This window comes from Hippopotamus amphibius, chromosome 1, assembly GCF_030028045.1.
Source record: "Hippopotamus amphibius kiboko isolate mHipAmp2 chromosome 1, mHipAmp2.hap2, whole genome shotgun sequence".
NCBI lineage: Eukaryota > Metazoa > Chordata > Mammalia > Artiodactyla > Hippopotamidae > Hippopotamus > Hippopotamus amphibius.
Genome location: NC_080186.1, coordinates 186,354,405 through 186,372,436, shown reverse-complemented (window position 1 = coordinate 186,372,436; position 18,032 = coordinate 186,354,405). Strand labels below are relative to the sequence as shown.

Genomic DNA, 18,032 nt, shown 5'->3' with positions numbered 1-18,032 from the left:
AAGGCCACGAGAGGGCACCATAGGGGTCCTCAATCCAGCTCTGGTGTGTAGTTCTAGTTCAAGTAAACAGAATTTGGAAGGGCAAGTACCAGATAATCAAGTTTGCACAGTGCTGCAGTTTAGTTGTTTTAGCTGACAACATTAGACACGGAAGACAGTATGTCTTGTAATGTATACAGTGTATTTTGATATGTTATACATAAATATGAAGTATTATCATAATCAAGAGGAATTTGAAAGGGAAAAAAACTGTATAAGGACAATGTTGAGCTATGTACTCCTCGCAGACAAATACATAAAACCTTTGAAATTATGACATAACCAGTACTGTTAGATTCATGATTATGGGTATTGCTCTTATTCCAAGCTCCTACTTTACATTTGTCATCTTTATATTCATATGGCATCTCTATTTTCAATGTCTTACAAAATTTCTCCCTCTCCTAGTAACCTTTCCAGCTGAAATTTCATATGCTTCATATTAGCTCAGAAGCAAATTCTTTTCTGGAAGGTTGAACCTATCTGTTCAGCCATTTCTGAGTTACCCAAGCATGAACAAATGCTTTTTAGAAAATTTGTCAAGATCCACTTTTTATGTGTTCAGATTTAATTCAAGATGGTTTAAATTTAAACCCCCAGAGCCATCATGCATGTATTTTCTCAGAAGAAAAATATTCTTTGCTTTGAGGCATAAGTGGTTGATGTTTACACTCTACTTTCTGTATAATGGAGTGTGGTTATGAAGAGATCTACTCAGATCCTAGAAAACCCTTTGGGTGTCCAGACCCTCCATGCATATTTATAACAGTGCTTTTTTTTCTTTTTTTCCCCCCAAATTATCAACTCTCTAGGAGAACTTGAGAGTAACAACTCCTGTCTGGCTCTTTGTTGTCAGACAATAATAAAAGTTTTATTCTATGAAAATTTGGGAAAATAAAGATTTATTTCTTTATTGAAACTTGGGCATTAGGAATATCTGTATTGCTAACAGCGTCTTTTAAGCAAATATTATTGGATATATTGAGAAGACTTTCCTAAGATGGCACACTATCCATCATAAGATTATAAGTGCTCTGAAATACTGGGAACTTACAAAATTAAAAAGAACTAAAGTAGGGATAGGTGTATGGGGTAGACACAGGAGAGAAGAGGGCAGAGACACCTTCCTTCTGACCTGGCAGACAGTCTCAGGACATATGGATGTATTCTAGTTATCTGTTGGTGTGTGACAAATCACACCAAAACTTATGACTTAAAAACAACAATCCTTTTAATATCTCAGGGGGTTGGCTGGGCTCAGTTAGACAATTATTGCTCGGGGTCTCTCATGCCGTTGCACTCACTCATTCATGTGTAGCACCTGGTCTGGGAAGCCTCAAACACCTGAGGCTCCTTGGGCATCTCTGTCTCTACATGGTCTCTCCACATGGTTTCTCCAGCATGGCAGCTTCAGCATAGCCAGCATTTTTCAAGGTAGTTCAAGGCTTCACAGATCCGTGTCCCAAGTGATGGAGCCAAATGGAATCTGCATTTGCTTTTCTAACTTGGCATCAGAAGTCAAGACAGTCACAAAGGTCCTCTCAGGTTGGAGTTGGAGGTAACAGACTCCACCTCTTGATGAGAGGTGCACCAAAGAATCTGCAGATGTGTTTTAAAACTTCCACAGGATTTCACAGACCTCTGGCAGACCATCTGGGACAGAATAATGAGTCATTCACTAAACCACAAATTGGTTCATTGTGGTTCCTTTTCTGCTGTGGTAGAAGGATACTGCCATATTTAAGGGCTCCTGCTCTAGAGTTAGAATGCCTGCCTGGGCTTGCCTCTGCCATTACACTCACCAAGCCTGAAACCCCAAACAAGTTCCGGTGCCTCCGTTTTCTCATCTGTAAGTTGGAGATCATGAGAGCTCACGTTTACTGAGCACTTAGTATGGGCCAGGCATTGCTACAAGTGCATTATATACTATCTTATTTTATCACCAAGATAGCTCTATGAGGTAGTTACTTTACCTCGTAAATCATAGGGTTGACAATAATAGAGACATCTTTCCGGTGTGTCTGTGGTGTGGCTCAGATGAGGCTTATTACGTTCCCTCTTGACGTTATTAAACCTGATGGGGCAAATTCTAGTGATGCCAGGTCAGGAGGGTGAGCCTCCGGGCAGCGATCTCGTCCAATTGCTCGGTGGACAGACCCGGGGCCCGACCAGCATAGGGTGACTTGCCACACAGGAGCGCAGATTGTTCCCAGTCTCCTGCGGAAGACCCAAGGAGGATCAGATTTCTTGACAGGTGTTAAAAACCCATAAAAAATCAGCCACTCCGGGTCTTACCTGGGGCTACGGGTAGAGAATACAGCGCAGTCCAGCAGACTGGGACCACGAGCCCCGCTCTGAGTTTGCAAAAAACGGAAGTGTTGATCTTTCTCCTGAGAAAGAAATCCAAGACTTGGGGGCAGTCAAAAGAGTTCTGTCGGGAGAACACCCTCCCTCCGCCCGAGGCGTCCCGGGTGCCGAGAGTGCGCCTCTCAGCGGTGTGCGCGGAGCGGACCCCCTTCCCGGGGGCCTCCCCTCGCGTGCCGGTCGCCACCCTCCGTTCCCCGACTCCACGAGCCCCCCCCCCCCCGCCCTCTCCCCTGAGGTGCCTGCTCCCGCGAGGGCAGAGCGCGCATCTCCCCAGCCCGGGCAAAACCCGGAGAGGTGGACTCCCTCGCCCGGAGCGCCCGCGCGGCCACTGGGCATGCTCCGTCGTCAGGCGGGGTCGCGGCCGCGAGCGGCGGGTGCGCCTCGCGGGTTCCTCCCGCGGCCGCGCGTCCTCCGCCCCCCGAGCAGCCGGCGGGCGCGCGATGGCGGCGGCGGCCCGGAGCGCCAGCGGCGGCAGCAGCGGCGGCGGCGGCGGCGGCAGCAGCAGCGACACGTCCAGCACCGGCGAGGAGGAGAGGATGCGGCGCCTCTTCCAGACGTGCGACGGCGACGGCGACGGCTACATCAGCAGGTACTCGGGGAGGTCCGCGAAACGGGCTGGGGAGCGATCAGAGTCTCCGAGCTGCCCTTGACCCCTTCTCTGCCCCCCTCGCCCCCAACTTCCCGCAAGCTGCTCGGAAGCTCACGCGAAAAGTGGCCTGCGACTCTGAGAGCGCGTCGCCAGCTCGGCCACTGAGGCCGAGGGGCTGCTCTGCTTGTCTTCTGGAGCTGCCAGTTGGTCCAACTTTTCCCGGCGCCTTCTTTGTCTGGGCACTGGGAGACATCTCTTTCGGATGCGAGTCCTCCCCCGGGACTCGCAGCGCTTCTGCCGGTGGGGAGACGCGTTCTGGCCACTTGTTCCAGATAGAGGAGGCTGCCCTGCAGCCTCAGGCTCTGGGTGTCGAGATGCTGTGGCCACCGGGCAGCGGTCTTGTCCGGTCGCTCGGTGGACAGACCCGGGGCCAGACCAGGCTAGGGATGCGCTCTCAGGGACAGAGTTGAACATGAAAACAAGCTGTGAAAAACTTTCGTGCGGCACAGAGACGCTGCGTACCCAACTTCGGAGCCCAAAGAATGGGCACAGTTTGCCGCTAAATACTAATGTAAACCTATTAGCCTGAGGGGAACGAAGCGCTGAGGCGTAAACTGGAGGTTTAGAGGTGAGGCTGGAAATAGACCCTACGCCCTACCCCGGCCCGGGATAGGGCGCTCTAACCAGGTGAGCCTCGGGAGGGGTCTCGGGACACTTCTGACCCTCGCTGTGCTTGCTTCCAGCTCCCCTACAGGGGCGGTGTTGCAACGTCAGGCGGCAGGGCTTGGCAGAAGAATTACTTTTGCCCCAATTTTTATCACGTATCAGACACTCATGGTGAAGAAGGTAGTCCTGATGTTTTCCGGTGTGCTTATATGATAAAGGTCGACAATGGGCGCTGAAGCCTGTACGCGCCGAAATTTGAGTTGCCTTCAAAGGCTTAGGCAGCCTAAATTGTGTGTTACATGTTTCTTTAGCCTTTGTCTTGGTGATGCTGAAGGTCCTATGAAAATCCCAGGATGCCTCCTGCTGATTGTTCTTGCCTACCTAGATAAAAAAAGAGTAGGGAATCTCTCCCCACCCCCAAATTAAAAAAATAAAAAATCTCTGGAACAGGTGGTTTGTAATGTAAAAGAATTTGACGGTTAAAAAAATAATTATTTGGAACTTGACTTAATTACGATAATTCTTAGCTGAACTTCATTACTTTTATAAAATTTCATTGGGAAACATTAGAAAGAGACCAGAAAACTTTATGGAGTAATTATGTTCTGAAATGAAAAAAAAATGTAACTCTAGTTGACCTCATATAGATTTTTATCTGGAAGTCTTTCCCTGTTTTGGTTCAGGGATAAAAAATTTCATCCTATAGTTTAGGATTTTTGTTGTTATTTTCCTATTTGGAAGCCATGATCTCACTTGCAACAATAAAAACCATCTACATTCTTCATGTTAGAATCCAAAAAGAATTTAATTTCACGTGGGCGAGAGTGCCTATAGAAAACTAGCAACATTCTGTCCTTTCCTTCCACTCATCCTATTAATATGTTGCTTTATTTGAACTACACTTTCTGTGTAAACACTCATGTTATTTTGAATGGGGGCTCTCTGGGCACTGAAAGATATTGGGTTCTTTAAGAATAGTTTGAGAACTTTGTTTTGGAGGGTGAAACATTGTAAGGGCATGATGTTAAAAAGATTTTAGATGAAGGTAGAAACCCACTGGAGCAAAAGTGGGAAGACTGTTACCCTTCCTTGAGGCACATCACTTTAATATATCTGCTTGAAAGTTGGAAGGTATGTGCAGTAGTGGACCCAAAGCCGAATCTTTAGCTGTGGGCAGAGTTGCCCTGGAAGTTATTTTTAGGCTGTGACAGAAGTTCCATGTAAGAGGAGTTCAGGGGTGACAGTCTTATTGAGAGGAGGCACCAAAGAATTTGTCTAGAAGTGTGTTCACATAGCAAGCACAGCTTTATTGGAACATATGTTTATTTGGTATGCTTGAGGAATGGAGTTAATGAAAATAATGACTCCCTCTCCAATGTCACTCCTTTGTGCTGCCCCGATTTAATGACTTTACTGACCACTCTGCAGTGTGAGATAAGGTGTGGAATGCTATGAATTTTCTCTTTTATTAAACATGAGAGTTGGGCTTTCTACTTTAAAACCTTGAATTCTTAAAAAATAATGTCAAGTGTATGCTACTCATAAATAGCTGTATCCGTTAGGATTTCTGTTTGGCTATATATAATAGAGTCACAGTCACATAAGGGTCGACTGTCACACCTGGCAGTCTGGAGGTGGGCCAAGCAGGCTGAGGCAGCAGCTCTATAATGGTATCAATGTCCAGCTTCCTTCTATCTTTCTGCATCACTGTTCTTCACATGGACCATGCATCCTCATGGTTATCTCGCAGTCCTAAAATGATTGCTCTGTCTCCAACTTCATCACCAAGTTCTAGGGAGGAAGGTATAGAGGAAGCTGAAATGAATGACGCCAGTATCATCAAAGCACAGCTTTCCCAGATCCCTTAATTGACGTCATGTTGGTCAAACTACATTACGGTACCATGCGTACTTGCAGTAGAGTTTAAGGACGCATATCATCTAATTGGGTACATTGCCTCCTATACAGAAGCTGAGTTCTGTTATTGAGAGCAGGAAAAGGATATTGGGTAGGCAAGTAGCAACCAATACATATAATAAAACTACCCATGTTAACAAATTGAATTCCCCAAATTCAACTATATTGGCTCCAGTCCTTTACCTAGCCCTTATCCTCAAACAGGAGTGAGCTGGAGGTATTATATTTGGAGGAAGGATAACTGGAAGAGAGACTGAGGCCACTGGGGAAATGTCAGGGCACACCATTTCAGGAAGCAGGGGAGGTAAAATTCAGGGCTTTGTGTCTTAAATCCCCTCTTGGCCCAGCCTTCCCCATCGAACTGACAAAAAGGGTATTAACTAACTGGAGGTTCCTGAAATTACTACTTACGCCCAGGAGCTCCAGCCTGCCAGAGGGACCCAGAATCATTCCCATGGATACTTAAGCTGGAGCAGACAATCAGCGTCAGGTGGAGCCAGGCTGCAGCTTGGGGCAGGGTTTGGGCTGCTCAGTGTGACAACAGTCTCTTCTGGGGCATTCATCAACCTTATGATGAGTTTTGGGAGCCCAGTATATCGTGTTAAAGGAGATGGTGGTTTTACTCTATTTGTTGAAATTAATTTCCCTTGGGAATTTTAAAGCGTCTTGTTTTTATCCCCCAGCTTACTAAACTATTTATGTTGAACATTTTGACAAATATCTAAAACAAACACTTACTGTTATATCTAGTCCCCAAGCCTCAGCTTAAACATTGTTGCCTTAGAGCTTCCATGACAACTGTATCAAAGTGTTAGGGAATTCCCTGGTAGTGCAGTGGTTAGGACTCCGCACTTTCACTGCCGAGAGCCCTGGTTCAATTCCTTTTTCCTGGACTAAGATCCCACAAGCCACCTGGCATGGCCAAAATAAAAAAATAATAAATAAATGAATAAATAAATGAAAACAAGGTGAGTTAGCTCTACTCCAGCATTATTCTCCATCATGGTACCAATGGCTTTCTTCCAAAGCATTCCTTACAACTTGTAATTGCATTTCTATTTATTACTTTGCGCATTTATCATCATTGTCCCATTGGCCTTCACAAGAGCCAGAATCATGTCTGCTTTATTAAAACAGTACACTCAGGATCTAGCACAGTATTTGCCATATAGCACTCAATCAGTAAATTCTGATGAATAAATGACCAAGAATAAACAGTGGTATGTTCATATATATTGAAAAATCTTTCAAGCATTTTCCATGTTTATAAGATACTTAAATGTAAGTATATTTTACTATATAATATTTTCCCTTAAAATAACTTCTTTTTGGTTATATAAAAGATATTTTTATTGATGAAAATTTGGAAAATACAGAAAAATATAAAAAAATCAAAATCATCCATTATCTCATAATTAAGGTGTATTATTTCTATTTTCCTAGTGACATATCTACAGGATATCATTCCTCTAGTACATTAAAAATGATTGGATAAAAGGAAAGACGTCTCATGTTCATGGTTAGGAAGATTTAATATTGTGATGATGGCAATACTCCCCCATTTCACCCCAACCTCCCCAGCCCTAGGCAACCATGAATCTACTTTCTGTCTCCATAGATTTGCCTATTATGGATATTTCGTGTAAATGGAATTACATTATGTCACCTTTAGTTGCTTGTGTTTAGGTGTCATATCCAAGAAGGTTTTGCCTAATCCAGGGTCACAAAGATTCACTCCTATGTTTTCTTCTGAGAGTTTTATAGATTTAGTTCTTACATTTAGGTCTGTGATCTATTTTGAGTTATTTTTGTGTATGGTGTGAAGAAGGGGTCCAAGTTCATTCTTTTGCATGTGGCTATCAAGTTGTTCCAGCACCATTTGTTGAAAAGACTGTTCTTTCCTATTTTCATGGCACTCTTGTCAGCAATCAACTGACCATAAACATAAGAGTTTATTTCTGGACTCTCAGTTCTTTTCCATTGGTATATATGCATATCCTTATGCCAGTACCACACTATTTTGATTACCATTACTTTGTTATAAGTTTTGAAATTGAGAAGTGTGAATCCTCTAATTTTGTTCTCTTTTTAAGTTTGGCTATTCTTAGTTCTCTGAGTTCCCATAAACATTTTAGGATCAGCTTGTCAGTTTCTTCAAAACAGGCAGCTGGGATATTTGATTGGGATTGTGTTGAATCTACAGATCAATTTGTTCACATGCATTTTTAGTAACTATATTTTTCAGGATAGTTTTTTTTCCAGCAGCCTTTTATTTTAGTCTTTTAATTTGGAGTCAGCAGGTTAGTGAATATCTAAAGCAATAATAACAAGTGTTTATAGAAGCTTTTATAGTTTACAGTCAATTGGTCCATACATTATCTCATTTAATTCTTGCAACAGGAATTAATATTTCTATTTTAAGACAGGGAGCCAAGATAACATAGCCTCTGAAGGAAAAGAACCTGTGGCCCTTACTTGTGGCCCTTACTTGAGGGCCTTTTTTTTTTCTTACCATAAATGCTGCTCAGCTAACACAAGAAAACTATTAAAGCCCCTAAAGGCTTAAAGTTATTTCATGTTTAATTTACCCAAGGTCTATGGTGCAGATAAATTTTCATTTTAAAACTGGCGTCTTAGCATCAGTGGGAATGGCATTTAAATTCTTGGTACAGAAAGTGAGGCATTTGCATTCTAAATGAATTTCCATGGGGGTCTCAGCTGGGGAGACTCTCTGTTGTTCGGTGGATTGAAAATCTCTTTAAGTGTTAGTCCCAGAGTAGAAACCATATGGAGAAAAAGGGCATTTCCTTAGAGAAGAGTTAATTGTCAGCTTCTCATTGTCATTTCAAAATGTCAGTTTAAATATGTAAATAAGTAATTACTAAATTCATGCAATTGATTATTGATGACTCTGATGGGAGAAAAAGAGTAGGTGAGTAGGTGGAAGGACTCTCAACCTATTCATTGTTCAAATATTTGGATCCCTGTCTCTTAGCAAAGTGAAAATGTAAATGGAACAAATTGCTAGGTTGACAAATAAGCATTAAATGTGTTTGTCTGATGTGACAGTTGTTGGTTGAATTTAAGTGTAGCCTTCAGTTGAATATTTAGTTGTGAAAATTCTGGATAGATGAGCTCTGCTTAATTTTTTAAATATTCACATCACAATGTAGAGGATACCTGAAAATGCATCTTAGACTTGACGTTGGTGTTAACTAGGTATCTATTCAACATTGTGGCACGTGCCGTAGATTAAGACACCTGTTGTCTATTGTTTACAAGTTCTCATGTACACATCTGTGATACAGATGAAGGAAGTAAAAACAGATAGGGTGAAGGAGGGCATTTTTGTAAAAGTGTCACTACATTTCCTTTAAATGTTAGAATTTTTCACTTATTTACAAAAAATCAGAACTTCTTTCTGAGAATAACAAGCTTAACAGAATATTCCACATTAGAGGTTAATGCTTTTAGGCAAGAGTTTACTTCAACAATTTTATGTACCGTGGAGTCTTAACCTGAGTGTACTTCATGATAAACGGGGTGGAAATCACTATGAGAATATTGTTGAAGTGTTTATTCTTCTAAAAATATATTGGCAGTTTTATATTTATTATAAGCAAAGGGTGAAATCGGTGCTGCTCATCTCCCTCCCCCTTCTTGGTTTCCTAAATTCCTTTATCTCTAGCAAGAATTTTTCTCCGAGTGTTGTAACCTGCAGGCTCGGCTCCTCCAGGCCACTTTACATGGACGGTAAAGTCATTTTTCTATAACATAAAGCTGAGCAGGCAGCTCTGTCGTAAAGTCCTTCAACTGTTGCCTGTTCCTTGCAGACAATTTCAGACTCCTCCTAGGGCCATTTGATTTGAAGCGCCTGGCCATCTGGCACAGTGACTGTACGCCCCTCTGGCGTTATCTTTCACACTCCCTCCTCCAGCATGCCCAGCTGTTCCCAACTTCAGGGCTTTGCACGTGCAGCTCCTTCTGTAAGTGCCCTTCTCTCCCCCTTGTCTGCCTGGTGAGCACCTTCTCAGTTTTTCTAGACTCAGTTCTCATGCAGCTCTTTCTCTCTGGAGACTTTCCTGCATGCCTCAGGACCTCACACACACTCCTAGGCCAGCACTGCTCATGTTTGACATTCTCACTGTTTCCATTTCCTTGCTTCCCACCCTCAAGGCAGAGACTACACGTTTCTTGTCTTTTGTCTTCATAAACTCAGTGCCCAACACGTAATAGAAATGTATTAAATGTTGATCAAATAAAATTGTGCATGTGTAATGGTAATTTCAAACTTTAGAATACTTAGAAAAAGATTTATCAGGTGTTGTCCAACTTGGAAGAAGCTGAGAACCTGAATGTCTGTCAACAGATGAGTGGATAAAGAAGATGTAGTACATATATACAACAGAATATTACTTAGCCATAAAAAAAGAATGAAATAATGCCACCTGCAGCAACATGGGTGCAACTAGAGATTATCATGCTAAGTGAAGTAAGTCAGACAGAGGAAAGCAAATACCATATGATATCACTTATATGTGGAATCTAGAATATGATACAAATGAATTTATTTACGAAACAGAAACAGACTCACAAAGAAAACAAATTCATGGTTACCAAGGGGGAAGGGGGTGGGGGAGGGATAAATTAGGAGTTTGGGATTAGCAAATACAAACTACTATATATAAAATAGATAAATAACAGGGTCCTACTTTATAGCACAGGGAGCTCTATTCAATATCCTGTAATAACCATAGCAGAAAATAATATGAAAAAGAATATATACATAACTGAATCACTTTTCTGTACACCAGAAACTAACACAACATTGTAAATCAACTATAATTCAATAAAAAGAAGTGAGGAATTTATATTTGAAAATACATATCATGGGCGTTTTACCTAATCTAGAAGATATTAATGTGATGGGGCTCTGTGCCCCTTCAACTAACTAGTCATGTGACTTTTAGGCAAGTCACAAACCTCTCCATTCAGTCTTGTTCTGTAACATCTTTTTCAGGACTGAAATATTTTTATTTTATGAACTGTAGGTACTAGTTCAGGATTTTTTTTGGTAGCATACTCTTTTGTAAAAGCATGCTATTTAAATTAGTCCCATTGGGCAACTGTTGGTGTTTGCCTGTGAACTAACCCTGATAAATCCATGGTTTCTCTATACTGGTAGCTGTTATTTAATAGGCTTCAATACCATCTAGTTTGTAGTATTTTCAAAAGCATTGAACTGTTGGTTAGGTTTTGTGTCAATTCCTGAGTAAAGCTTATAAGATGAAGTAAATTATTAAAAAAAACCTACTCTTAATTGTGTATTCTAGTTGTTATTAAAAAGATGTCTGGGGACTTCCTAGGTGGCGCAGTGGTTAAGAATCTGCCTGCCAATGCAGGGGACACAGGTTCGAGCCCTGCTCTGAGAAGATCCCACATGCCGCAGAGCGACTAATAAGCCCGTTCTCTGCAACTATTGAGCCTGTGCTCTAGAGTCCGTGAGCCACAGCTGTTGAGCCCATGTGCCGCAGCTACTGAAGCCCACATGCCTAGAGCGCGTGCTCCGCAACAAGAGAAGCCTGCGCACCACAATGAAGAGCAGCCCCCGCTGACTGCAGCTAGAGAAAGCCCTTGTGCAGCAACGAAGACCCGACGCAGCCAATAAATAAATGAAATAAATAAATTTATTTATTAAAAAAAAAAACCTTACAAAAACCCAACAAGCAAAAAATACCCTTCACAACTGCCATTCACTCCTAGGAAATGAAATAAGATGAATCTGAACCCAAGCAGATAATAAAAATATGTAAAAAAAAAAAAAAAAAAGATGTCTAGCAGTTGCCCACATGGTTCTATGCTGACTCTTTCAGGGTATACAAATGTTTTAAAAAATATTTTCAAATGAATATTTATAGTCCACCTTTCTTAGGCTATTCCTCTCTGGTTACTGGGTATTCACAGTGAACAAACATTTTAAACTAATAATAGAATAAAAATAAGGGAACTTACTTTATCCTAACTTTTGTTATAGTAACGTCTATTCGACTGCTTTCACCTACCAGATTATAAACTTCATGAGTGTAGTAATCACGCCTTTGCATCTCTCACACCACCTGACACTATTTCTTGTACATAAATGCTATGTACATAGATGTTAAATCAGTGTTGAATGAATGAAGTGATGGATTAATACTACCTTAAGACAGAATTATGTTGCTGCTTCTACACTTGCAAGATAGGATTTTGATTTTTCTCATTCCTAAAATAGAGAAAAACTCCTGCGGCAGTGGTAACCTGTCTCTAACTGTATGCTTACACACTTCCAGATTTACCATAGAATGAGGAAAACACAAAGACTATTGCCATGTAAGTTAGTTTGTTGAAGTCCCCTATTTTGGTAATATAAAATACAGGTTCCCTTAAAGGAATAATTTGCTATCTATACTGGTTTTTTACTTTATAGAGACTTTCTCAATCTTCAGTACCTGTAGCATCTGATGCCTGTCATACGAGAGCAAATTTAAGCATATTAATTTTTATTTTTAAATGGTTATTGAATGCCCACTGTATGCACAGAAGAATTCAAAGATGGGTGTATTGTAACATCTTCCTTTAAGAATGCTTTAAGGAGTATTTGGTCTTATGTGATAAGTAGACACATGACCAGGAATAAGGAAAAGTGCAAAGAGTCTAGTAAGGTTCAAGGAAGAGAGGAAAACAACTGGGCTTTATAGGAGGATATTGTTCTAGTAAGTTTGTTGCAAGGAATATGTAACTGGCCCAGAATGGTCACTTAGCTTCACCTCCCCTCCTAGGTCATGGCCTTTGTCTTTTCTTCAGCCAGAGTGGCTCTAGCGATGGCTTCCCCCTGCCCTGCACCCTCTCATAGACAGAGGAGCCAAGGGCAGCCCTGATGATAAGGAGAGACCGCCCACCGGAGGCTCCGGCTTCCTCAGGGACTGCCTGGAGTTGTCGGGTGCACAACCCTGAGGTACTGTGGAGATCACACCCTGTGGGGCAGCAACCAGGGAGAGGCAGGAAACAGGAAGCAACGGGCTGCTAAGTTGCTCCTCCTTCCTTCCCCCTGAGGAACTGTTCTGAGTGCAGTAGTTTCCTCTGGCCTTTCTGTAAGACCAGAGAACCAGCTACGTGTGCTGCAGAGCTGTGGCCAGCTTGCGGAAGCACCCCTTACATTAGCTCTCCCTGCTTTTTTTCCTCACTCAGTTTTTCCCTTCACTCTTTCTTCCCTGAGATTGCACCCCCAATAAAGTATCAGCATGTAAGCTTGAGACAGAACCTGTATAAACAGCTCATGAAAAGGAGGTTATTGTTTAAGTATATTGGGCTTCATAGGCCCTGAACCTAATTGAAAAAACAAAATTTATTCAGTAAGGAAAGATACAAAGAAAAAGAGGTCATTCTTAATCTCATATACCCAGAGATAGTGAGTAAATATACACAGACACACACACACAAATATGACGTAGTGCTCAGTATTTGTTGCCCACATCTATTCTTCTCTTCTTCCCAAAAGATCCCTAACAAAAGTGCAGGCAGCCACTCCTACAAGAAACCTATGTATGGCAGGGTCCCATCTCTGATGTAAGGGGAAGCCTGACGTATCTAAGGGTAATCCCAGCCTCTTGATAACATTTGAGTTAGGAATGGACATGTGATGAGATTACACTAATGAGTCTCTAGGAAAAGTGTGCTGGAGGTAGCTAGAAAAGGTTTCCACATTCTTCTGGTAGGGATTCTGAAAGCAGCTCCTTCTCTCTTTCCCACCCAAGCGGGAGATGAACATGAAGAGGATGCATGTACCCTTGATTGCCAGTAGCAGCCACTGCAGATCCAAAGGGAGATTAATATTAGGAAGAAGACCACACTTTTAAGGGAGAGGAACAGCATGGAAAAAGCTAGAGCCTTCATGATATTGATTGAACCAGCCTGCCTCTAGCCTTCCTGCTGTACAATCCATTTCTTTATTATGTAAGATCTCTTGAGTTTTATCTTCTTTACTTACGTCCTAAAGCATACTAATGTATTTATATAAATGGGATTTTACTCAGCAGGATGTTTTGTGATCTACTTTTCTTTTTACATACTAAATCTTGTAAATTTGCTGTGTAGATATAGACCTCATATCGCCATTTAAAATTAAGTATTCCATGGTGTGTGTGTGTGTAACTTGATATATTATACTAGTTGTCTCTCTACAGAAATTTTATTTTACTTTCTGTCTTAGTTTATTTGTTGCTTACCCCAAAACTCAGTGGCTTAAAACAGTGCATATTTATCATCTCTTGGTTTCATGGCTCTTAAATCCAAGCATGGCTTAGCTGGGTCCTCTATTTTTTTTTAAATTTTTTCATCTTCATCGGAGTATAATTGCTTTACAGTATTGTGTTATTTTCTGCTGTACAACAAAGTGAATCAGCTGTATGGGTCCTCTATTTAAGGGTCTCTTAAGGGGCTGCAGTCAAGGGATCAGCTGGAGCCAAAGTCATCTCAGGGTTCAACTGGGCAGATCCATTTCCCAGCCTTCTCAGTGGTTGTTGACAGGATCCAGTTCCTGGAGAGCTGTTGGACTGGAGGCTTCATTTCCTTCCTAACCATTGACCGAGGCCACCCTCTGTTCCTTACTCAGTGCTCCTCTTCCCCAGAGCAAGCAAAGGAGAGCCAGCAAGACAGAAGTCACAGTCTTTTGTACCATGGTCTCAGAAGTGACATCCATCACTTTAGCAGTATTCTGTTCTTTAGAAGCAAGTCCCAAGGTCCCGCTGACACTCAAAGGGAGGAGATTGCACAAGGGTGTGAATCTCAGGAGGCAGGGATCATTGGGAGCTATTCTGACTTTTATAAACAGTAATGTGGCAAATATTCTTATGTGCATCTTTCAAAATCCCTTCTGATATGGGATGAATTGTGTACCCCAAAATTCATATATTGAAGTCCTAACCCCCAGTACCTCAGCATGTGACTGTATTTGAACATAGGGTCTTTAAAGAGATAATTAAGGTTACATGAGGCTTTTGTGGGTAGGCCCTAATCCAATATGATGGATGTCCTTATAAGAGGAGATTAGGACACAGACATATACAGAGGGAAGACTATGTGAAGACAACAGGAGAAGACAGTTATCTATAAGCCAAGGAGAAAGAGGCCTCAGAATGAAATCAATACTTCTCATACCTTGATCTCAGACCTCTAGCCTCCAGAATCAAGAGAAGATAAATTTCTATTGCTTAAGCCACCTAGTCTAGGGTCCTTTGTTATGGCAGCACTAGAAAACTAATAAACCCCTCTATGACTATCTGGGTTAATATGTTACTAATTGTCTTCCAGATTTTACTGTGCCATCAGGAATCTATAAAAGTGCTCATTTCCTCACATAATCAGTAACATTACTCATTATTACTTTTTTTAGCCTTCACCAATCTGACATCTGAATAATGATATCATACTATTTAATTTTATAATTCTTTGAATCCTAAGTAAGTTTGGGCATCTTTTTCATTTATTTATTGACTACCTGTGTTTCTAATTTGTATATTTTCTCAATGCTCCTTTTTTTTTCTGTTAGAGAATTTGTGTTTTTCTTTTTGGTTTATAAGAACTCTTTGTATATTAGGAATATTAATTATTTGTCAGTTTGTAAATGTTTTCCCCAAAATTTTTTGCTTTATTTTAAAATTTGTGATATCTTTTGCAAAACATAAGTTTTAAATTTTTATGTAGCCAAATCTGTCACTTTCTTCTTTTACTTTGTACATGTTAAGGCTCTATCTACTGAGCTCAGTAGATAAATATTGACATTATTTTCTTATAGCTATCTTATAGGTTCATTTTATAACTATCTAATCTTCTGGAATTTATGTGTGTATGATTTACATGATACAAAGCATCATTTTTCCCCCAGATAATTAGTCACTTGTTCTAATCCCATTTAATAAATCCACTCTTTCCCTAATGATCTGAAAGTGCACTTTATTATATACTAACTTCAAAAGTATATATATTTGCATCTGATTTTGGATCCTACATTTTCTTTTATTGATCTATCTGTTCTTGTATTTATACTGTTACTTCATGATGTGGCTAAATATTCCATATAGATTGGCTTCCATCATTCTCTCTCCTCACCCAAAAAAACCATTCTGGCGGGCTTCCCTGGTGGTGCAGTGGTTAAGAATCTGCCTGCCAATACAGGGGATACAGGTTCAATCCCTAGGCAGGGAAGATCCCACATGCCACAGAGCAACTAAGCCTGTGTGCCACAACTACTGAGCCTCTGCTCTAGAGCCCGCAAGCCACAACTATTGAGCCCATGTGCCACAACTACCAAAGCCCATGCACCTGGAGCCCATGCTCTGCAACAAGAGAAGCCACCACAATGAGAAGCCCACGCACCACAATGAAGAGCAGACCTGCTCCCCGCAACTAGAGAAAGCCCACACACAGCGACAAAGACCCAATGCAGCCAATAAATAAATAAATGAAATTTAATAATAATAAAAAAAAAATCTTGGCTATTTCCAGGCATTTTTCCCTTCTAAAAGAACTTTAGAAACTCCATTGGATTTTTTTTCCTTCTAGTTTTATTGAGATATAATTGACATACAGCACTGTATAAGTTTAAGGTGTACATTATAAAGATTTGACTCACATACATCATGAACTATTTACCACAATAAGTGGTAGTCTCATATAGATAGAAAATGAGAGAAAAGGAAAAAACATTTTTTCCTTGTGATGAGAACTCCAAGGATTTACTTTCTTAACTACTTTCATATAGCATACCACAGTGTCAATTATACTTATGTTGTACATTACATCCTTAGTACTTATTTATTTTATAACTAGAAGTTTGTACCTTTTGACCAACTTCATCCAGTTTCCCCTTTCTCTACCCCCCACCTCTGATAACCACAAATCTGATCTCTTTTTCTATGAGTTTGTTTGTTTGTTTGTTTGTTTGTTTTTGAAGTGTAATTGACCTACAACACTGTATTAGTTCTTGGTGCACAACATAGTGATTCCATATTTCTATACAATACAAAATGATGACCATGATAAAGTCTACTTACCATCTGTCCCTATACAAAGATGTTACATTATTATATACCTTTCATCTGGTGACTCACTTATTTTGTAACTGGAAGTTTGTACCTCTTAATCTCCCTCACCTATTTCTCTCCTTCCCCTAAACCCCTCCCCTCTGGCAGCCATCTGTTTATTCTCTGTATCTATGATTCTGTTTCTGTCTTTTTATGTTTGTTCATTTGTTTTATTTTTTATTCAACATGAGTGAAATCACATGGTGTTTGTCTTTCTCTGTCTGACTTATTTCACTTAACGTAATACCTTAAAGGTCCATCTATATTTTCACAAATGGCAAGATTTCATTTTTTATGTCTGAGTAATATTCCATTATATATATATATGGCTATATTTATATACACACACATACATATATATGTGTTATTTATCCATTCATTTATCAATGGGCACTTAGGTTGCTTCCATATCTTGGTTATTGTAAATGCTATGATGAACATAAGGGTGCATATATCTTTTCAAATTAGTGTTTTCGTTTTCTTCGGATAAATACCCAGGAGTGGAATTGCTGGATTGTATGGTAGTTCTATTTTTAATTTTTTAAGGACCCTCCATAGTGGCTGCACCAGGTAAAATTTGCACCAACAGCACAAAAGTGTTCTCTTTTCTCCATATGCTCATCAGTACTTGTTATTTATTGTCTTTTTGATAGTACTCATTCTGACAGATGTGAGGTGGTATCTCATTGTGGTTTTGATTTGCATTTCCCTGATGATTAGTGATGTTGAGCATCTGTTTATGTGCCTGTTGTTCATTTGTATGGCTTCTTTGGAAAAATGTCTGTTCAGGTCCTCTGCCAATTTTTAAATCAAATTGTTTATTTTTTTGATGTTCAGCTATATGAGTACTTTGTATATTTTGGATATTAACTCATTATCAGATACATTGTTTGCAAATATCACCTCCCATTCAATAGGAGGCCTTTTTGTTTTGTTGGTAGTTTCCTTCACTGTGCAAAAGCTTTTCAGTTTAAGGTAGAAATTCCATTGACTTTTAATTGGACTTGTGATACATTTCTAAATTAATACAGGAAGAATTGATATCTTTGCAAGCCAGTTTTTTCATAAGAGGGAGGATTGTATGTCTACATTTACTCAAGTCTTTCTTTATGTCACTCAGTGGTTTTTCTCATATTTGCCCTTTTTTTTTTTAATTGGCTGCATTGGGTTTTCCTTGCTGCGCACAGGCTTTCTGTAGCTGCAGAGAGCTTGGGGCGGTGGGGGGGGGGGTCATTTCAGTGCTTGGGCTTCTTATTGCAGTGGCTTCTCGTTGCAGAGCCCAGGCTCTAGGCACGCGGGCTTTTGTAGTTGCAGAGCGTGGGCTCAGTAGTTGT

The 18,032-nt window shown here is 40.6% G+C and overlaps 1 protein-coding gene across 1 annotated transcript in view; it reads left to right on the top strand.

Annotated features, from left to right (window-relative positions):
- Window positions 1–2,684: 2,684 nt before the first annotated feature.
- MCC (MCC regulator of WNT signaling pathway) overlaps window positions 2,685–18,032 on the top strand; it is a 430,355-nt gene continuing 415,007 nt past the window's right edge. Inside the window, exon 1 of the mRNA XM_057737620.1 lies at window positions 2,685–2,995. Coding sequence (XP_057593603.1) covers window positions 2,847–2,995 — 149 coding nt within the window. The 5' untranslated portion in view covers window positions 2,685–2,846. The remainder of the gene's footprint in view (window positions 2,996–18,032) is intronic.